General features: G+C 40.3%; 1 protein-coding gene across 1 annotated transcript in view; it reads left to right on the top strand.

Annotated features, from left to right (window-relative positions):
- The first annotated feature begins 798 nt into the window (after positions 1 to 798).
- ezrb (ezrin b) overlaps positions 799 to 23467 on the top strand; it is a 103637-nt gene continuing 80968 nt past the window's right edge. The window contains exons 1-2 of the mRNA XM_041179318.1: positions 799 to 918; positions 1649 to 1734. Coding sequence (XP_041035252.1) covers positions 1723 to 1734 — 12 coding nt within the window. The 5' untranslated portion in view covers positions 799 to 918; positions 1649 to 1722. The remainder of the gene's footprint in view (positions 919 to 1648; positions 1735 to 23467) is intronic.

The raw sequence follows: 23467 nt of genomic DNA, 5'->3' as shown, positions 1-23467 counted from the left end.
AAGCATTAAAAGAAAAATACTGCAGATGCTGGAAATCTGAAATAAAAAAGAAAATACATTTAAAACTCAGTAGGTCTGGCAGAATCCTTGGAGAGAGAAACAGAATTGACGTTTGAAGTCCGTATGACTGAAGGAGAGTCATACATTCTCCCTCCACAGATGCTGCCAGACCTGCTGAGTTTTCCCAGCATTTTCTGTTTTTATATCACAAGCACTGACAGCATTTTTAAATTTCCCAGCGCTATAGTGGGAGAGGAGAAAAATCCTCTGTGGAAAACCCATCCAAAACAGGAATATTTGTGCCTGGCAATGGCACATGTTTGTTCAGCCACCTAGCATCAGTTTGAAGAGTAGAGCTCACTCCATTCTGCCTTTGGACACACATCAACATAAGACTCAGGGATAACACATCAGGCAGGCATGGGTTCAGCCTCCATTCCAGGCATTGAGTTCATAACGCGTTTTGATATTTCAGTGCAGGAGTGAGGGAACATTTCCCTCTCAGAAGTGTCCTTTTCTTTTAATATAACATTAAACCGATGAGCCCTCATCTGAACATGATTCCATCGTATTACTTGAACAGAAAATAAATTCTACCAGTGCCCTGGCCAATATTTGTCCATCAGCCAACATAACAAATGCAGATAATGCGGTCATTTTCCTTTGTGGGAGCCTTCTATACCGAAATTGACTGTATTTCCATACAACAGTCCAAAGGTGCTACATGAATGAAAGTTCCTTCTTCATGTTTGTAGTATTGCAAGCGGATGGAAGGCAGCGTCACTGTGAAGGGAGCGGCAGCTTTAAGGGGGAGTGGCAGCAGGAATGAGGCAGGTAGGGACGGACAGAATCGGGGAAAGCAGGTAAGACGGGAACAGCCATATTGGTGACGGCAAGGAGCAGGCAACTCGAGTTCAGGTGAGGAGTGTGAGGGAGACAGATTTCAGCAGTAATGGAAGGCAGTAATTCACTGACGATTAGCGCTAACAGCCCGGCGTGTCCGCTTAAATCTATGCTGAGATTGCACTGGTTTTTCTTACTGAGTTTGCAGTGCGAGTAAAGCGACGGAGGGAAACATCAAGCGTAACTTTTTAATTGAAGATTTTTTCTTTTTTAAATTAAACTAATTTATATTAAGATAACAAATTAAAAAAAACTCATTGAAAGTGAGCTTTAAAAAGTATTTAAAATGTGAATTAAAGACGTTTCATTTATGCACTTAAATATAATTAACTTGATTTGAGGCAAATATCTGAGTCAGTGGCAGAGTGCGTGTGGAATCCACCTGAATGAAGCTATTGAAGTTGGGTTTCTGAGACACTAAACCGTCCGAGGCCCGGTTCAACCTCCCGAATCTCGGGGAATACTGCCATAAACAGCCTGGGGGGACGTGGGACTGGAGCCCAGGATTTTCTGTGCCCCGTACAATCCCGCTCCCTGTCTCCACTTCCTCCCCGCCCTCCCTGGAGGTATTTACCAAATGGGCGGCACTCACTGCCCTTCAGTGGATTCTGTGGCTGCGCCTTGTTTTCCAGCTGAACTCTAACCGTGAATCAAGTATAGATTGCAGTACTGCCCACCCGGAGAGGCGAGAGGCACCTCCTCTACACTGACCCATCTCCTTACCCCGCCTTTCATTTTGCGGCAGGTAATTGGACTTTAAACCTCAGTCTCGGCACTTCGCATCACTCCCAGGAGAGACGGAAGTTCAAAAAACCGAAAATGCCGAAACCGGTGAGTAGTTAAAAGTTTTTTATTTTAAAAAAATGTTGTAATACATTTAGTAGCTTAAGATGGTGTCTTGCAAAAGGTATAGTTACTTTCCATACACGTAGAACTTGTTTGAAACGCAGAAATCATTTCCTGTGTTTAAAATATGAAGGTTCCAACCTAGTGGCAGTGAACACTTCCAACGTCAAAAGTTAGGAATGATGTACACAGGATTATTTTAAGGTAAAAAATTCGGTCTGGTTCAGCAGTTTTCGAAGAGTTATGTTGATAGAACTGAAATCTGGTGCTTTGTCATTGCAGTTTGCTGCAGCTGATTAGTAAATGTGCTGAACGTGAGATGGCTGTTGGAAAGTTAGGCCTGGCAGTATCTTGTTTTGTTTCTGGATTCGACCACTCCTAGTTAGTTTTAAGTCACTACCCTTCCAAGTTTCAGAGGTGGCGGTGTGATGGACAAAGCCTACACTTGTACCAGAATGAAGCTTTCCAAAGTTTTTGGGTGGTTACTGTGGAAACACTAGAGGGTACTATTTGATTAATGCAGTAATTTTTTTTTACGAGAAACAGAACTGCCCTTACAATTGTGCAGGAATGTGATGGACATAAGCTTTGCTAGGTGTTTCTTCATCCTTCAGTCATGTAAATGTTACAATGTTATTTCCCATAAACAAGGATCGTTTATTATTCACCTGGCTGCATGATTTATAGTGATGCTTTTGGACTGACCAGTTGGGTTACAAATTTTGTTTAGGGGTAAGCTTAAGTCATTGTTCTCATGGATTTTGAAATTGAACATTTGTAATCAATATGGGTATTCTGATTTCAGGCAGAATTAATCCTTTTTCTTATTAACTGTTATCTGAGCTATACTTTGTGAGCCCATGTTTTGGTCAATTCTGGATTAAACCCTATTTTGGCCATAAAATGATTCATAAATAGGTTGGTAGTTCAGTATAATCTATGTTGACCAGCAGTGATGGTACTCAATTAATTGTGCCTGGTTGAAAAGAGAAGCTGTTTACATCAAGGGCTAGGGGATACAGATTTAAGGCTTTGGGACATGAGGAAGAACTTCTTTACGTAACAGAATCTCTCAGTGCAGAAGAGGCCCTTTGGCCCATCAAGCCTGCACCAACATGTGAGAAATACAATAACAATTGGTAATGACCTGGAACTTGCCTATGAGAGTGGTGGAAACAGATGAATGATTTCAAAATAAAATTGGATGGTCAGTTGAGGTAATAAGCTTCAAAGCCTGTGGGGATAGAGTGTAGGAATGAAACTGGTTTGCTCTACAGAGAGCTGCCATGGACTCAATAGGCTCAATGGTAGCGTCCTGTGCTATAATAACTCTGCGGAAGAATATCTAGCAAGATCACTTCACCTGTTCAGCAGTAGTGAGTTAAAAAGGGAGGGGGAGAAGAGGAATCACACCTTTCTTGGTTATGGAAATAAATAACTTGGCATGTGACCTCATTCCCATGACCAAGATCTTTAGCTAGTCATATGAACAGTACCTGGAATTTTCAAAGGTAATGATTAACGTGTCATGAACTCCTGCATCTTGTACGCTTTTGAGTATGTGACTGATCAACATTTATGAATTAAGGTTGAATTAATGCTTGTTGAATGTGCCAGGAAATTTAACTTGAAATTATTGTAATATTGAGAATGGGATGGTGGTTAAATTGATCAAAGATTCTCCAATTAGTATTTAAAATGGCTACACATAGCTTTATATAAAATTACACTTTTAATTGCTGAGGTCTCAAGACTTACCTTTCATTCATTTAAATACAAGTGTAATGACTTCATTAAGTTGAAATGTAATAGTGGTGAATCCATATAGCAATTTAGTAAGCCACTGTTGAGTATTGTGTTCAGTTTTTGGCTCCACACTGTAGGATGGGTGTTGAGGAAATAATGAGATTGAGAGCAGACTCATTTAGGTCCTAGTGCCGGGGCATAGAAGTATAAAAACAACTTGTAACACTGGAAATGTTTTCATTAGATCAGAAAAGATTTATAAAATCCTCAAGAGAGTTGTTTATAATTATGAAGGGATGAGAGGAGAGATAGAAACAGTTGTTGTGGGGACATTATAAACTTAAAAATAAGATTACAGACAGCGCAGAGGGTGGCCTTGGAAGGTAGTTTTATGGTTTGTGATTGAAGTAGATACTACAATATAGATTAGATAGCTAGCTGAAGGAAAACAGAATTACCTGGAAAAACTCAGCAGGTCTGGCAGCATCGGCGGAGAAGAAAAGAGTTGACGTTTCGAGTCCTCATGACCCTTCGACAGAACTTGAGTTCGAGTCCAGGAAAGAGCTGAAATATAAGCTGGTTTAAGGTGTGTGTGTGGGGGGCGGAGAGATAGAGAGACAGAGAGGTGGAGGGGGTTGGTGTGGTTGTAGCGACAAACAAGCAGTGATAGAAGCAGATCATCAAAAGATGTCAACAACAATAGTACAATAGAACACATAGGTGTTAAAGTTAAAGTTGGTGATATTATCTAAACGAATGTGCTAATTAAGAATGGATGGTAGGGCACTCAAGGTATAGCTCTAGTGGGTTTTTTTTTATATAATGGAAATAGGTGGGAAAAGGAAAATCTTTATAATTTATTAGGAAAAAAAAAAGAAGGGGGAAACAGAAAGGGGGTGGGGATGGGGGAGGGGACTCATGACCTAAAGTTGTTGAATTCAATATTCAGTCCGGAAGGCTGTAAAGTCCCTAGTCGGAAGATGAGGTGTTGTTCCTCCAGTTTACGTTGGGCTTCACTGGAACAATGCAGCAAGCCAAGGACAGACATGTGGGCAAGAGAGCAGGGTGGAGTGTTAAAATGGCAAGCGACAGGGAGGTTTGGGTCATTCTTGCGGACAGACCGCAAGAATGACCCAAACCTCCCTGTCGCTTGCCATTTTAACACTCCACCCTGCTCTCTTGCCCACATGTCTGTCCTTGGCTTGCTGCATTGTTCCAGTGAAGCCCAACGCAAACTGGAGGAACAACACCTCATCTTCCGACTAGGGACTTTACAGCCTTCCGGACTGAATATTGAATTCAACAACTTTAGGTCGTGAGTCCCCTCCCCCATCCCCACCCCCTTTCTGTTTCCCCCTTTTTTTTTCCCAATAAATTATAAAGATTTTCCTTTTCCCACCTATTTCCATTATATAAAATAAAAAAAAACCCACTAGAGCTATACCTTGAGTGCCCTACCATCCATTCTTAATTAGCACATTCGTTTAGATAATATCACCAACTTTAACTTTAACACCTATGTGTTCTATTGTACTATTGTTGTTGACATCTTTTGATGATCTGCTTCTATCACTGCTTGTTTGTCGCTACAACCACACCAACCCCCTCCACCTCTCTGTCTCTCTATCTCTCCGCCCCCCACACACACACCTTAAACCAGCTTATATTTCAGCTCTTTCCTGGACTCGAACTCAAGTTCTGTCGAAGGGTCATGAGGACTCGAAACGTCAACTCTTTTCTTCTCCGCCGATGCTGCCAGACCTGCTGAGTTTTTCCAGGTAATTCTGTTTTTGTTTTGGATTTCCAGCATCCGCAGTTTTTTTGTTTTTATCAGCTAGGTGAAGGATATGGCAATTGGGTGGGTACATGAGATAAGGGCTACTCATGTATATCAGCAGGAGTTGACTGGGCCAAAATAGCCTATTTTGTCACCTGCTCCAGGAAACTAAATGTGCAAAATGCTAGTCATGTGTTTCTCCAATCTGATGTGCCACTGAGTTTTCATATCTCATTAGAGCCCAGCTGGTTTAGAGATTGGTATCTTCAATTATACATGGGACTGTCTCTTCTGAGACAGGAACAAAGTTATGTCAAAGTAAAAAATCTGTCTGTGGCACACCCAGTTCAGATATTCAAGTCAAAAAGCTTAAATTAATACCCTGTGTTTATGATTTAACTTGTAGCAACAGCAACATACATTTTATAATAGCGCCTTTAAAGTAAGGAAATGTCCCAAAGTGCTTTACAGGAACATTACAAAACAAAGTGTGGCACCTAGCCACAGAAAGAGGTATTGGGTCAAATGACTAAAAGTTTGGTCAGAGAGAGGGGTTTTAAGGAGTGTCTTAACGGAGGAAAGCAAGGTAAAGAGCTAAAGGGAGGGTATTCCAGAGCTTGGTGCCTAGGCAACTGAAGGCATAGCTGCCAATGGTGAGTGACTAAAATAAGAATGTGCAAGAGGCCAGAAATAGAGCAGTGCAAATATCTGAGGGTTGAAAGGCTGGAGAAGATTACAGAGTTAGGGAGGGGCGAGGCCAATAAGAATTTCAAAACCAGGATGAGAAAAAGGAGCTTGACCGGGAGCCAGTGTAGGTCAGCAAGCAGAGGAGTGATAGGGGAACGGGACTTGCTGCAAGTTAAGACACACAACGGAGTTTTGGATGACCTCACATTTATGGAGGGTAGAATGTGGAAGACCAGCCAGGAGAGCATTGGAATAGTCAAAACTCGAGACAATAAAGGCATGGATGAGGGCTTCACCAGCAGATGAGCTGGGATGGATGAAGTTGGGTGATGATACAGAGGTGAAATAGGCAGTCTTAGTGATGGCAAGAAATTAAGAAAATCAGATGTGACACAAAGGTTATGAACATACTGGCTTAATCTCAGACCGTTGCCAAGGAATGGGATGGAGTTGGAGCGAGATCCAAAAACAATGGCTTCGATTTTCCTCACGTGTGGAGAAAGTTTTTGCTCATCCATACTGGATGTTGGATAAGTAGTCTGATAATTTAAAGACAGTGGAGGTGTTAGGAGAGGTGAGGTAGAGCTAGGTGTTGTCAGTGGGCATGTGAAAGCCAACACTGCTTTTGGATGATGCTGCGTGGCAATATCTGATTTGTATGTAATGTTATTAACTAGTTTAATTATTTGAAATTTGATTTTATATTGATAGCACTGCTGGCCTTTAGGTTTGAAGCTGAATTACTTGAGTTGACTTTCATTTATATAGCACATTACGATGATAGATATCACTCCTTTTAAATACGAACTTCCTGCATCAATGAGATGGAATGAGCAGTAAATCTGTTTTTGGATGCCATCCGTCATCAAGCCTCACTGAAAAGACTTGGGCACATAATCTAGGTTGGCACTCCATAGTAGAGGGTGTGCTGCAATGTCAGCTGAGCTGTTAAACTGACCTTGTTGAGTGGATGTAAAAGATCCCAGAGCACCAATCAAGAACGAGCAGAGAGATTTTTCCCAGTGTTGTAGATGGCATTTATCTTGTAATCAGATTTGTTTTAATGATATTGATTATTTATCCCAATGCTGTTTGTGGGACCTTGCTGTGTGCAAATTGGCTGCAGTGTTTTAGCACATTACAACAGTAACTATACTTAAGTGGCTTTGCCTTTCCTTTTTTTACTTTTTCATGGGCTGTGGGCATCGTTGGCTAAGCCAGCATTTATTGCCCATCCCTTATTGCCCTTGAAGGTGGTGGCGAGCTGTCGCCTTGAACCTCTGCAGTTCATGATGTAGGTGCACGCACAGTGCTGTTAGGATGGGAGTTCCAGGATTTTGACTCAGCAACAGTGAAGGAACATCTTGAGGTCTTGGCAGGTGTTTGTATAAATGAAAGTAATTTCTTTTTGCTCATGTTAGTAATGTAGATATGACATGGCAGGGAAATAAGTTTTTTTTTTGAATAATGCAATGTAGTCTTGGACCACTGGAGTAGCCAAATGGGTTTGGTTTAATGTTACCCACTGAAGGACAGCTATTTAATTCAGCTTCAATTTAACATCTCAAAGACAAGGTTTCTAACAATGCAGCACTCATTCGGTACTGCATAAAGGATCAGCCTGGAATAGTGCCTCAAAATACAGAAATGGGAATTGAATGGGAAGCCCTCTGACTCTTTGAATTCTTCCAACCTAACTGTGAGGGACTATTCAGATCATAGGTTTTTACAGAATCACAATGCAGAAGAGGCCCTTCGGCCCATCGAGTCTGCACCGACACGTGAGAAACACCTGACCTACCTACCTAATCCCATTTACCAACACTTGGCTCACAGCCTTGAATGAGTCAATAAGAAATTTTTAAGTTAATAACAATTCAGTTGTTCGAGATACCTGTACAGTTGCAAGTTCACCTACGAATATTTTAGAAGGGTAATCTTTTAGGGAGTTGGGGAGGTGTTGGTATTGTTACTGGACTAGTAATCCAGAAATCTAGGGTGTTGGTGCTCTGGGGACCTGGGCTCAAATACCACCATAGCAAATTTTGGAATTTGAATTCAGTAAAAATCTGGAACTAAAAATCTAATGATGACTGTGATGATTGTCAATTATTGTAAAAGCCCATCTGGTTCACTGATGTTCTTTTGAGGAAGGCAATCTGCTGCCCTTACCAGGTCTGGCGTCCATGAGACTCCAGACCCACAGCAATGTGGTTGACTCTTAACTGCCCAGAACCTACACTACATGGACTACAGTGGTTCAAGAAGGTGGTGAAGGTGGCTTACGACCACCTTCTCAAGGGCAATTAGGGATGGGCAATAAATGCTGGCCTAGCCAGCGACGCCTATATCCCATCCCATGAATGAATTTTTTAAAAATTCTAAGTTGCAAAAGGAAGTTCTCATATTTCTTTACTATTGTATTGGTTTTGCGTTCAAAAGGAGTACCTTGTTTAGATAAACTCTGCAACGGGTGGTTCTTTGTGTGAATCATACATTGGGTGGCTTCCAGCAAGTTGATCACTGCCTTTCAACATTTTTTTAAAGAGATCTTCATTTTATTTCTTTAACCATAATGGATGAGAGTTTGCTGTATATTAGAGAACACAGAAACAAAGCCTAAAGACTTTAATAGCTAAATGCTGCAAATTGTCATCAAAAGCTTGAATTTAAGTCTCTACACTTCACAGCTCTGTAACTCTCATGTAGTAAAAAACTAAAGTCAGATAATGAAGTTAGAAAATGGAACCAAATTGAAACTCAGTTGACGACTCCTTTTCCAGTGCTGCTGCAGTTCATGATGTAGGTGCATGCACAGTGCTGTTAGGACTGATTTTGATACAGTCTTAATTGCTTTTTAGATTTTAGCCAAATTGTAAGGGTGATTTTCATCATCCTTTCCTCCCCTTGTTGGAGAATGTAGCTATTTTTTTGCTTAAGCATCTAATCTACTTGTAATTATAGAATGCTTTTGTGCTTTAAATAGCTAAATTGTCTATAATTGAGTTAAACATTGTAAATGGTAGGATTTTTATGCTGAGAAATTGAATCAGAATTTTGAACTGCGCAACAGAACTATGTCAGTCTCTTCAAAAATTGACCTCCAGTAACTTCATATGGCTGTAGGTTTTCATGAACTGTCCAGAAAATCACTTTTACAATTCAATAACTACATAATTTTGTTAACATGCACTCTCTTTTAAAATACCCACTTGCCCAGAATATGCACAAGTGTTTTCAATCTATGAAGGGATGTTGGGATCCACTGTGAATTATAAACCAAATACAGCTTTGAATGTTGACTTGGCTGATTATTCCTGTGAATGAGTAACTATCTGATCACAAATCCCACCCTAAATAACTATTGTATTGGTAAGTGAACTGAGATAAAGAAAAGAATGGAAGAAAGGAACCTTCAAGACCACAGAATGTCCCAAACGCTTTACAGCTAATGAAATACTTTTGACATCACTGTTGTAATACAGGAAATGCAGCAGTCACTTTGCTGTTTGTGGGAGCTCGTTGTATGCAATATGAGCATGACTAGATAATCTGTTTTAGTGATGTCGATTGAGGGATAAATATTGACTAGGACATGGAGGATAAGTCTCCTATTCTTCAACATAGTACCATCGGATCTTATATGTTCACCTCCAACAATGCAGCAATGCCTCCATATTGCACTGAACTGTTAGCTGAGATTTTTTTGTGACTTAACCCCACAACTTTCTGGCTGAGGTGAGAGTGCAACCTACTAAGCCAATGCTGACATTAATCAATCAATGAGATGATGTGTTTGTTCGGGAGTGTTCCTTTAGCAGCCCATAAAGCTGGAACTGCTTTGTCATGTGTGGCACAAAATTATAACATGACTTTGTTTTGAAATTCAAATTTGGGGGGGTGGGGGAAATGTTTGCTTTTACTTATCTTCCCCTCCTCCACCTCAAATGTCTATTCTTGAGCATTGTTGAGTTTCTAGCATCTGAACTTTACACTTGTTTACTTGATTTAAAATTGAAGATTTTCTAGGCTGAAGGTTCTTAATAATGGAAGCATGATTTACAAATTGTATTAGTGGAATATTTTTGAGATTAAAAATGAACATTATATTTGGGAATGTGAAATGTTATATTTGGGGTTGGTTTCACTTTATACACTAGGTGCCATTTTAAAGAGATGCTTTTTCACAGTGCAACTGATGTTGATGGTGTATATGTGCCTAAAGGTCGCTTTGTTTTGAATATATTTTAGTTTCCTTAGACCTGCCTGCCTACAGGCTTGATCTTTTTCAGTCTTATGCTGAGAAGGAACTCTGATTTTTAGTGAGAATTAATGGGCACTCTTACAGTAAAGGGACACTTGTGAATATAAAAATTTGTGGTACATGTGTGCTTCTCATTATGACTTTTGGTCAGTGCTGAAAAAGATATTCAGTTGAAACTTTTTATCTTGCACTCATCAGAGCAGATGCAAGAATGCCAAATTTCAAAGGGAACAATTTATACTGCATGACAAAAGGGTGGTGATTGGTTGGCACATCGAATCATCTGGTTGGTTGAGGTGTTGCCATGTAAAATACACCATGGATCTATTGTCCCCCATGCTTTTGTTTAATTTTTAAAAAGGCGCAATGCCTTTACATGCTCCTTTTGCCTGCAGAGGACAGATCCCTGTGTAGGATTATTTGTAGCTTCGAGCAAGCATAAGTGAATAAACTTTGTGAGTTTGAATGAATCTTAAATTGGTTATTAGTCTAATTCTTAGTACACTTGGGATGTTCAAGTGCTGTCCAATCGTGCAATCACATCTAACATTAGACATTGTGTTCTGAGTCTTGCAAGCAAGGGCTAATTGAGTAGGGCCAGTACTCTGCCGCTTGTGAACAGCCGAAGGGACATGCTGTTTGATGTGATTGTTGGCCTATGTACCTGGCATTGCACAAGCACTGAAATTCATGTACTGCGTCACTGACAGGTCTGTGGCCTGTCAACATCCTATTAATGAAAGGTATCACTTGTGTTGCTACTGTTAGTTGAGAAATCGCTAATGGGTTCCCTACTACTGTCCACCACAAATCTACCTTCACTGGTTGATTGAGATTCCTATAGCTCTATGTTTCGTAAGATTGACCTTTTCGGCAATCTTGTAAATAGGGCCAGAGTCATTTTCTCACCAACCTAGCTTGACACCAAAATAGGGCACATCAAAACCATCCTGCGGGATAATGACTACCCTGATCAGACCATTGCTGTGTCTTGTTGTGCGTGCTCACGAATGGGCATAAGGCCATCACTTTCAGACCTGAAAAGTACCCAGTCCACCTTTAAATTGCCCTAACCATTTCACACAAGTTCACGATTTAAAAGTTAGTTTTGAATGAGTACTTGGAAATAGTTATAGACTGTAGATGGATTTGATATGCTTTGTTCTACTTGCCTCTCTGGAATTTTTTTATTTCTGAGTTTATATTTTAATGAACCTTTGCTAATTTATTTTAAACATTTTCAAATATACATGGTGATCTACCATTCCAGTTATTGTAATATACCCATCTGTTCTCTTAATTTCAGATGTGTGGGATGAGATTCTGATGCTCAACCCAAATTAGTCAGGGGCTATGTGTAATGTGAAGTCAGTGATTTAAGTTCATACTGTCTTGTGGCCACCAATACTTTGACATTTTGTTTGAGATATAAGTTGTGAATCCAGCTTGCTTTGTTTTAAAATTTAAAGTTTAAAAATTGAATAAATGGTTATTGTCTAAATTGTTCTTTTGGCTAAAACTCAGTGTTATCAAAGCTTGTATTGTTGATAATGAGACCTACATGTTTTTTGGGATTTTGAGGGTTCCTTTGGGTGAGAGCCGGGGGTAGCGATTGATATTCTGTATTCATTGAGCTTCTCTATTAGAAGTTTTTTATTATTATTATTATTATTATTATTATTACTTCCTGAATCCAGCAAGATGATGCCTGCAACATTGCCCAGTTAATGGAGTCAAGTCATTTCAGAATGATCCTTCCTTCAACTACATTTTCAATCACCTCCCTAACCCTCCTACAGAGAGTACAGTAAAGTGCTTTTGAGATATTTCTTGAGAGTTTGCATTCCACCTGGAACCCTCCCTCTGGCATCTTGCCTTCCTATATCTTTAATTGGGAACTGTCAGCGTGACGTTGTCCATCCCCGTTCTATTCCACTGACTCACTCTAACCGACCTCCCTCTGAGCTTGCACCATTCCGTTCTCTTGGGTCCAACCTTTATCATTGTCATTAAATCTACTGACAATAGTGGTGCTGTTTTATGGCTAACTGACCTCATGTTTTGCGATGGCTGAGTACTAACTCTCTGATCCTTCTACCTCCAGCTGACCGTGACCCCATCAAGCTGTTGTTTCCGAAACTGTAACTGTAACTCATCTGGAGATCATCCCTCCATAGACTTCCCCAATCCTTCGCAGCCTGCTTCTACTTCCTTCCCAAGGCCCATGCCAGGACTGACCTAATGAACCCATCCTATCAGACTATTCTTCCAAATAGAACTAATTTCTTCATATTTTGATTCTTTTTCTCCCCTTGTCCAATCTCTCCCCACCTATATCCACCACTGTTACTAGTGGAACACATTGTAACAGTTTCCTTTCTCCTAACCCTGATTGTCCCCTTTTTCACCAGGAACGTCCAATTTTTTTTACACTCCTCCAACCGCACCAGAACTGCCTGAGAGATCCCTGCATCTTCCTTGAACAGGGGTCCAACCAGTCCCATTCCATCACCAATACCCTCCTTGAAATTTTTCTTGTATTAAACAACTTCCTGTTTGACTCCCTCCAAATAAAAGGTGTTATGGGAATCTGTATAGGTCCTAGCTGTTGCCTGTCTTTTCATTGGATATGTGAAACATTGTCTTTATGTCTTCCAGCCCAACTCTGCTACTATTTTTTTTCTAGTATGTTGATGATTGCATTGGTGTCATTTCCTGCCCCAACCTGAAACTGAAAGATTAATCAACCTTGCTTCCAATTTTCACCCTTCTCTTACTTTCACGTGGTCTGTCTCCGATCCTTTCTTTCCTTGGGTTTTCTCAATCTCTGTTTCTGGGGAAAGGCTGTCGATCAGTATCTACTATTAACCCACTGTCTTCCATAACTACTTGGCTGCACTTCTTCCCATGCCACTTCTGTAATGATTCAATTCCATTCTTTGCTGTACCCATTCTGACAATACCACTTTTCATATCAGTACTTCCGATATAATTTTTCTTCAACTAGATTTCTTCACTGTTTGATGGGGCTCTTAACAGATTCCAGTCCTACTTTCCACAAGTTCCCTTCCTCTGAAAACCATGATGGGGAATCTCCTTGTCCTCACATTCCAGACTACAACCCCCACATTTAATGGATCATCCATTACCATTTCTGCCACCTCTGGTATGATACCACCATCAAACACCCCTTCCCCTTTCAGTATGCTAAAGAACTGATACCCTGGCCATTCTTCAATACTCTCAACTCTGCCTCTCCCCATCCCATGGCACCTTCCTGTGTAAGCCTAGGAGTTCAGCACCTGCGCTTTTGCCTCCTCCCTCCCTCATTGCCTGCCTAGGATCCCAAACACCTCTTCAGGCGATTTACTTGCACTTCTTTCGATTTAGTATACTGTGTTCATTGGTCATAATGCTGTCTCCTCTACACTGGTGAGACCAAACACAAATTGAGTGATGGATTTGCAGACCACCTCAGTTTGGTCTGCAAGTGTAACCCCGAGATTCCCCTTGCTTGTCATTCTAATTCTCAGCTCTGCTCCTATTCTAACCTCTCAACCTCTTAGGCTATTCCAGAGTAGCTTGAGGAACAGCACCTCATTTTTTTGGTTGAATACTTCACAACTTTCCAGAATCAGCATTGAGTTTGACAATTTAGACTATCTCTACTGCTCCCTTTTTTTTGTGGACAGCACCTGTTGCTGATTGCTGTTGCCATTTACACCTCCCCTTGACTCATCTTTTGTTTCTTTACCCTGCCTCTGAACTTGCATCTGACCTGTTATATCTGACTTTGTCCATTTCTGGTAAAAGACCGGAACTGTTAACATTTTTTCCTACAGATATTGTCAGTTCTGAGTATTTCCAGCATTTTCTGTTTGAGATGTTACTGAGTTAAATGTATTGAAATAAGTGCTGCTTGTTAATATGGGCCCTTTAATCACTACTAAGCCTATTATGTTGGAACTTCCCCTTTACAGCCCTTGACACAAGGGAGTTTCAACAATAGGTGGTTTCTTAACTGGATTTCTAGTAATCAAAATATTTTTAACTTTGAACGTAATTATTTATGATGCTTGGAACTGAATAACCTGGAGGTATGTCTTAGTGGAGGTACAGAAGTATTTCCCAATGAATTTTCTAAACAGGGTAACGGCAAATGAAGCCAGCTCTTTGCATATTGTCTTGTCCATTAACTATCCAGTTTCTATTTTACAACCCTTCACCAGGGAGGCAGTTCTTTCATTCAGCTGGTGGTGAAGGTGTCCAGTAGTCAACCCAAAATCTAGCTGACAGTTGGCCAAATTTATTCACTGGATTGGTGCAGTTTTAACTTGCCTGGTGCAGTGATGCATATTTGAATTTTTTAATGCAAGAATCTACTGAAGTTTAACTCAATTATTTTCCCCATTCTGCTTATTTGTTAATGCCCTAGGGCCCTTCCTTGAAATATGTTTATTATTTTGAGCCTTTTGACAGGCAGAAGCAAATACTATTCAGAACAAAATTTTAATGATGCTGCTTTTGTGCAACATTTCAAGGGTGGTCATTGCTGTTCTCGAAAAAACTACAATGGCATTGCACATCTTGGATTTGATTTATCTCTGAGCTCCTCAATGTGATCATGGTTTTCAGAAAGACAATGTGGTAAGGAAGACATTAAACTTGCACAATAGACGTTTATTTGAGAAATGAACTTCAATTATAAGTAAAAGTGAGGTGGTCATTTTGGTAGGAAGAATAAGGAAACCACATGCTCCTTGGAAAATAAGTACCTATATGGGGAAACGGAACCAAGGGAAGTGAGGGGGTAAAAAAATACACACGTCATTAAAAATAGAAACACAAACTAATGAGGTCAGTTTACAATATAATTAGGAGCAGGAGTAGACCATATGGCACATTGAATCTTATGCATCTTTCAATAAGGTCATGGCCATCACTGACTTCAATTTAATTTTCAAATATGATACCCTGGCATGGGTGAGGAATCTCGCTGCTGATTATCACTTGGTGCTCTCCTTCAGCTGATGAATCAGTGCTCAACCATATTGAACACCACTTGGAAGAAGCGCCAATGGTGGCAAGGGCATAGAATGTACTCTGGGTGGGGTATTTGAATACCCATTGTTAAGAGAGGCTCGTTGGCACCAGTACTGGCCAAATCATGAAACACACATCTGCCAGATTGGGCCTATGGCAGGTGGTGAGGAAACCAACAAGGGAAAACCTATTTGAACTCTCCCTCTACCTGATGCAGTTACATCTGGATGTGACTGCATTAGTGGAGGTGACCACAGCACAGTCCTTGTGGAGATGAAGTCCTCTGTTCACACTAAGAATACAGACCTAGCAGCCCAAAATTGGGTGTCCACGAGGTGCTGTGGGTCATCAGCAGCAGAAATGCTTCAAAACCAATCTATAATCTCATGGCTTGGCTTATCCCGCAATGTACAGTAAGGCACCACTTTAAATTGTTTTGTTTTAAAGTTTCGCAGTTTTTAAGGCCTGAATTCCCAATTTATAATCTTCGGTTTTACATCAGTTCTAGTCATCGTCACATCTCCTTGCTCTGTGCCAATCTGTGTCACCACTTCATGTTGGTTTGATGTCTGGCCCTGACTTGATCAGTGCCATTTTTGAATCGTGTGCAAGGAGAAATGTTTAATTTGTGATTTTTTTTCTCAAACTCTGAAACCAATTTTTTCCAAAAAGAATATCCAAACAAACAGAATTTCTTTGCAAGAAAGCATTTGAAACCTGAGCTGCTCAGGTTTCTGTGAAAAAAAGGCCCATTTCATGACTCTGCAAGCTGATTTTAACTTTGGAGCCCCAGGTGTGCCTGCTGTGGAGCTTTACATTGGGTGAGGCAGGGAGGCTATTTTAAAGTTTGAGGGAAAGGCACAGTATTTGCTACTGTACAGTACACAGGTAAAATTACTTTCCTTGTCACAGGGTGCAGTACTTGTGTTTCAGGAGCCTGACTTGTTAAACTCTGCAGCAGGTGAGGCAGAGGCGCAATGGGAGCACCCAGTATTGACGTGCTAATCACTCAAAGCCAATCCCTTTATAATACTTTAGGAGTGTCCTTGGCGCTTCCCTGAAGAGGTCAGACATTTCTATAGACTCGGATAGTGCCTTATCAAAATGGAAAAAGGTGGTCTTGTGTGGGTTGGGGGTGGGTGGTGGTGGGTAGTGGTAATGTCACTGGACTAATAATCCTGAGGTTCTGGGCATGTGGGTTTTCAATCCTACAATGGCAGCTGGTGGAACTTAAATTCAAGTAATAAATCTAGAATATAAAGTTGTTCTTAATATTGTCGATTGCCATAAAGGCTCATCTGGTTAGCTACTGTCCTTCAGGGAAGAAAACCTGCCATCTTTACCTGGTCTGGCCTACATGTGACTTTAGATCCATAGTAATGTGATTGACCCTTAACCACCCTCTGAAATGGCCTCGTAAGCCAATTAGGGATGAGCACAAATGCTGACTTTTGCCAGCGACACCCACACCCCATGAAAGAATAAATAAAGTCTTCAGCCAATTCGATTCACTCTGTGATAGATGTGAAGAAATGGCTGAAGGCACAGGAAAGCCTACAGGCCTCGACATCATCCCAGCAGTAGTACTGAAGAATTGTGCTCCAGAGCTATCCCTGCCCCTAGCCAGTTTTTTCTAGTACAGCTATATCATCGACAGCTACTCAACAATGTGGACAGGTGTCCAAATATTTCCCATCCACAAAAAGCAGGACAAATCGAATCTAGCCAATTATCACCCCATTGGTTTACTCAATCATCAGCAAAGTGATGGAAGGGGTCATTGACAGTGTCATCAAGCAGCACTTGCATCAATAACTGCTCAAAGATGCTCAGTTTGGGTTCTGCCAGGGCCACTCATCTCCTGGTCTCATTACAGCCTTGGTCCAAACTTGGACATAAGAGCTGAACTTGAGAGGTGAGGTGAGACTGACTGCCCTCTACAACAAGGCAGATTTGACCAAGTGTCAAGGGGCCCTGGCAAAATTGAAGTCGATGGAAATCAGGCGGAAAAATCTCCAATGGTTGGAGTCAAAGCTAACACAAAGGAAGGTGGTTGTGGTTGTTGGAAGTCATAAGGTCAAGTGTGCAATGTTCAGTATTATTTGTGATTCCTCAGATACTGCAGCAAAACCTAGATACATTCATGCGTGGCTTAAGATGTAAGTAATATTCGGGCCATATAAGTGTCAGGCAATGACTATCTTCAACAATAGAGAACCCAACCATCTCCCCTTGACAATGCCATTGCATATCAGCGCACAATCCCCACCATCAACATTCTGTGGGGTTACCATTGGCCAGAATACTGTAACTAAGAACAGGTCAGAGGCAAGGAATATAAAAAAAAAATCCCAAATCAACTGCTGATAACCACCACGTATATAGCGCATGTGGCAGAACCTCGCTTTCTCAATTGGTCTCTTCAGCCATCAGCAAAAGTACATCATATGAATCTACCCCACCCCCAATGAATTTACTGCATGTCCATCATTTAGATGGAAGGATGCTGATGATAATTTCCTCTACTTGTATTAATTTCTTCACTCTTAGCTCCTTGGGTCATCTTCTACTGAGTCAGATACAAAATAATTGGTTAAAGTCTCTGCCGTTTCCTTCATTCCCCAGTATAATTTCTCCCATCTCTCTCAGCCTCTAAGGGACCAATATTTATTTTGGTAGTTTTACGGACTTGTAGAAGTTTTTCCTGATCATTTATATTTGTTAGTTTAGTCTCATTCATCTTTTTTGACCAGTCTTTGCTGGTTTCCAAAGCTATCCCAATCTTCGGGTATGCTACTTCGTTCTCAACGTTATAAGCCTCTTAATCTAATACTACTTTTAACTTCTATAATAAGCCACAGTTAGATCATTGGGTGCATTTCTAGAGGGAAGGAATCAAAAAGCAGAAATCTTATGTTAAACTCGTATAGAATCTTCATTAGACCATGTAAAGCATGTTGTGAATTGTTCTGGTTGTCGAATGGTAGGAAGGATATATAGGTACTGTAGAAAATGCAAAGGGTTTTACTAAGATGCTACCAGAACTAAGAGGTCATACCCATCAGGAAATATTGAACAGATTGTGGCTCCTTTCTCTAGAAAAGACTGAGGGGTGGTCTGATATCAAGTTTTAATATTATTAAAGAAGAAATTGATAAGGTAGCTGCAGAGTTGATGCTTCCACTTGCAGGTGATACCAGAGCTAGGGGCCATCAATATAAGATAACTGTTAATTTATTAGGAAATCCAGGAGAACCACCTTTACCCAGAAGGTGGTTCGAAAGTGTAAGTAGCTACCACAAGAAGTAGAAGCAAATAGCCTAAATGTAATTAAGGGGAAGCTAGATAAACATGAGGTGGGAAAAAGAATAGAAGGACATGTTGATGGACTTTGATACAGAAGGGTGAGAGGGAGCTTGTATGGTTTGTAAACAACAGCATGATATTTGTTGGGTTTAATGGCCTTTGTTCTGTGTTGTAAACACTTTGCAATATGCAACTTGGTCTAGTGCTTGTTCAGAAATATCGTGTAAAAGCTTACGTATGTATTTTTAAAAAGTTTGTGATTAGCCTGTTCAAAGTTGCTCATGTGATGCAGATATCCTGGCATGGTGTTTCTTGTAAGCCTAATTGTAAGCATTTGTTTGTGTTTTGATTTGTTGCTGATACTGTGTGGTTAGGTGAGCAAATTCTTGTTTTCAGACTTCCCAAAAATTTTATAGATTAAACCACTTTGTACAGTTAGCGTCAAAGAGGAACACCTGGCAATATATAGTAAATTTTACAATTTTAAAGGGGATATGGGAACAGAGACCCAGGGATTCATGTGTACAAATCTGAAGGTGGCAGGGCAAATTGATAATGCTGTTTTAAAAATAATACAAGATCCTTGGCCATATTAATAGAGGCATAGAGTACAAAAGAGTATGCTGTCCAATGTAGTGTTCATAACAGAAACACAAAACGGCTACCAAGATTCTAGATTTAAGTAATGTAATGAGACCAAGATTGTCCGCAGTAAACTGGGTAAGGTGACAAAACAGTCAGAGCTGTAAACACTGTGAAAGAAATTCACAAGGTAAATCAAAATCAATGTTTACGATTATTTTAGGAAAAAGAGCATGATCAAGAAAAATGTGGGGCCCCTTTAGTCATGACCTTATTGAATGTTGAATCAGGCCCGAGAGGCTGAATGGCCTACTCCAGCTCCTATTTATGTCTTATGTGGACATGTTGAATAATTACTTTGCATCAGTATTTACAGTTGAGGAAGTAGTCAGCATGCTGGAAGTCCCACAGGAACTAATATTAAATTGGGGTCAGGATCTTGCCAAAACTGCCATAAGCAAAGCAACTAATAAAGAAAGTGACAGCACCGAAGAGCGACAAGTTCCCACTCTGCATGTCACTTGCTATTTAAGAAACGTGTGATGAAAACCAGGGAATTGAAGACCAGTTAGCTTAACATCTGTTGTCAGGAAATTATTGTTGGTAACTTAAGGGGAAGTGGACTGAACAATTTAAATTTCCAACAAAAACAGAAAATGCTGGAAAAGCCCAGCAGGTCTAACAGCATCTGTGGAGCAAAAAACAGAGTTAAAGTTTCAAGTCCGTATGACTCTTCAAAACTCTGAAAAAGAGTAATATGGACTTGAAACATTAACTGTTTTTTGCTGAGTTTTCCCAGCATTTTTTGTTTTTGTTTGATCTCCAGCATCTGCAGTATTTTGCTTTTAACTTAAATTTCCAGTTGATCAGAAAGGCAATGTTGATTTGTAATGGGTAGGGTCATGCCTGACAAACTTAATTAGATTGAATTTTTTTTTAAAAAGAGATAATTGAACAAGGGAATGTCGATGGATTAAAACAGAAAATGCTGGGAAAAACAGATCTGGCAGAATCTGTGGAGAGAGGAACAGAGTTAGTGTTTCAAGTCAGTGACTTTTCATCTGAATCCCTGATGAGGGACAGTTAGCTAGAGTTGAAGCCCCTGGAATTAAAGGCTAAGTATTGACCTGGTTAGGAAGTTGGCTGAGCGATAGAAGACCTGAGTGTAGGGATAATAGGCAGATACTCAAATTGGCAGGATGTGATCAGTGATATCCTGCAAGGATGTGTTGAGGAATCAGCCATTTGCCATATTTATTAATGACTTTGACACAAAGATATGTAATGTTGTAAACAGTGTGGATGGAAGGCTAATGTTACAGAGATATGGATAGATTAAGTGAATGGGGAAAACTACAGCAATGTAGGAAAATATGAAATCATCCACTTTGGACCTAAAAAGGATAGAGCAGAATACTTTCTAAATGGTGATAGAAGTATTGTAGGCCTGAAGAGAGTTGGCGTCCAGGTAACCTCCCTCTCCAATTGAATGTAAAAGACCTGATGAGACTATTTTAAAGATGATGTGATGACCTATGTGCTTTGGGAAGCAAGTATTTTCTTTGAGTGGTCCCTTTAAGACCAAAGTGCTCTGGGGAATATTTGAAGAGTGTTAATTGGTTTCCTGATTATGACATCATTAGGTTCCAAGAAATACTCATGTGTCCTGGGGTTACCATTGAGATGAACAGCTAAGAAGCAAAGAGTAAATAGAAACCTCATTGCAGTAGGATTGGGTCAGCCAGTGTTTTCTGTTTGGCAGATCAGAACACACAGAATTTGTGTAAAGAGGAAATGAGCAAGGTTCTCTCAATGGAATAGTTTTCTGTTTGGCAGTTTTAGAACAGATCCTGATGTTGAGGCAGGTCTCTGAGAATAGAGCAAGGACTGTTACTGTGTGTTATACACTTGGAAAGAGCAGGGAGGACAAAGTATTGTAGATTAAACAATGCCCATTGCTGCTGTCTTGGTGTTGGCAGAGCCCACCAGACCAGAGAGGGTTCATTGATGTGTATCTTGTTGGTGGTAACTTCAGATGGAATACAGCTGCTGATGAACACCGCTTGAAGGCCGAAATGATTACATGGGAAGTGAGAAATTCTACAAAATGGAGACCAGATTGGAAAGACAAATTATATGTGGCCCTACACTTATTCAGGAAATAAAGCGGGTTTTTGAGAGTACGTGAGGTGCATCTTTGTATTGACTATTTAAAGTGGAAGAAGTGAAATTTGCCCCTCTGAAATATCCTTCACCTGTTAATTAGTGTTTTAATTATGTTGATTTTAGTTGATTACAGTAAAAGTTTTACAAATTGAAATGTTATCCAGCAGTTTTCTCTCCATTGGCATTGTGGGGATTCCTCTCTTTTTTGAGAATTATTAGCCTCTTGCTCATTGTTGCAATCTGCATAATGAGTTATTTCCTGTGCCCTGGGCAATATTTATTCTTCAGTCTTTATCACAAAAATAGATGATTTGGTCATTAACATATTGCTGTTTACGGGAGCCTGCTTTGTGTAAATTGGCTGCCACCTTTTCTACTTCAGAAGTATTTCATTGGCTATAAAGCCCTTTGAAACACCCTGCAACCGTGAAAGGCACTGTATAAATGTGGTTTTTCAGATTGTTGAAATGCTAAAAATTGTTAGTTTTGTAAATCTGTCCAAGACAAATTTGTTAACTAACTGTATTCAGGAGCAGGAGACAATGGAAATGGAGTTAGGTCATAGGTAATATTGAATGGCAGAACAGGCTCAAGGACTAAATCTTCGTTTTGCAGAAAGATTAAAGAAGCTCTGATTGTTCCCCTCAGAACACTGGTTATGGGATATTTAATAGCAGTGCTCAAAATTTCTCACTTGTCAATGGAAACAGTAATCAGGGTAGAGATTTGAGTGATTGGCAAAAGAAAAAAGAACCAGAGGACAGATGGGACTCTCTTTAATCTGCAGTGTGCTGCCTGAAAGATTGGTGGAAGTGGATTCTTTTGAGCAAGTGATGCAGCGGGTGTGAGGAAGAATTTTTTATGCAGTGTATTGCCAATGGGGAGAAAACTGTTGGATAACATTTCACTTTGTAAAACTTTTACTGTAACCAACTAAAATCAACATAATTAAAACACTAATTAACAGGTGAAGGATATTTCAGAGAGGCAAATTTCACTTCTTCCACTTTAAATAGTCAATACAAAGATGCACCTCACGTACTCTCAAACACTTGCTTTATTTCCTGAATAAGTGTAGGGCCACATATAATTTGTCTTTCCAATCTGGTCTCCATTTTGTAGACTTTCTCACTTCCCATGTAATCATTTCAGCCCTCAAGCGGTGTTCACCAGCAGCTGTATTCCATCTGAAGTTACCACCAACAAGATACACATCAATGAACCCTCTCTGGTCTGGTGAGCTCTGCCAACACCAAAACAGCAGCAATGGGCATTGTTTAATCTACAATACTTTGTCCTCCCTGCTCTTTCCAAGTGTATAACACACAGTAACAGTCCTGGCTCTATTCATTTATGACTTTCAAAAAGGGATTGGATAAATAAACTTGAAAGGGGAAGAATTTGCAAGTCTGCAGGTAAAAAAGCAAGGGAGTGTGAACACTTGGGTCTTTCAAAGAGGAAATGCAAATATCCTCCATTTGTTCTGATTCTGTGAAATGATACCTCTAGGAGCGTACAGCTTTTGTTTTCTTCAGTTATTGTAGTTTATTTGTCTATATGGCGGCTGGTGTGTGGTTCAGAATAACAGCGTGGATTCAGTTCCCGTTCTGGCTGAGGTAAACTTCGGAGCTGCCTCCTCACCCTGTCTCTGAGAGTGAAGGCAATGCCAAACCAGCGCTGACATAAACTGCTGTATCAGCTTAGGATGAAGGAACAGCAAAGCCAAGGACCTGCCTTTGGGCAGAGCACAAACATGAATGGACGAACTTTTACATTCATTATGATTGAGACTAAATTAATTTGGAAATCTGAAACAAAGTGAGTATCTTCTCCAGAAAAGGCAGGCCATAGAGCTATAGGGCCAAATTTTCAAATGGCTATGGATCAGGACAGTTGGAGGCGTGATTTCAAAATCGTGGTCCTTGAGACTGTCTTGGGATCCTGGTGTCTCTGGGACAATTTGAAATTTTCATAGGGTTGGCGAGGGGGCCGGGGGAGAAATAGGAAGCTTGTTTGTTATCAGTTAATGGCCCATTAAACTCCTTTAGGAAAAGGATATTTCTTTACAATTGTGGGGAAATTCACTGAAGCTTCGTTGGCAAATTTGCACCAGGTCAATTGCTGTACCTTTACATTGCATTCTTGGC

The sequence above is a fragment of the Carcharodon carcharias genome, chromosome 2, assembly GCF_017639515.1.
Source record: "Carcharodon carcharias isolate sCarCar2 chromosome 2, sCarCar2.pri, whole genome shotgun sequence".
Classification (NCBI taxonomy): domain Eukaryota; kingdom Metazoa; phylum Chordata; class Chondrichthyes; order Lamniformes; family Lamnidae; genus Carcharodon; species Carcharodon carcharias.
Note: the sequence above shows the minus strand (reverse complement) of the source record. Positions and strands in the feature narration are given on the sequence as shown.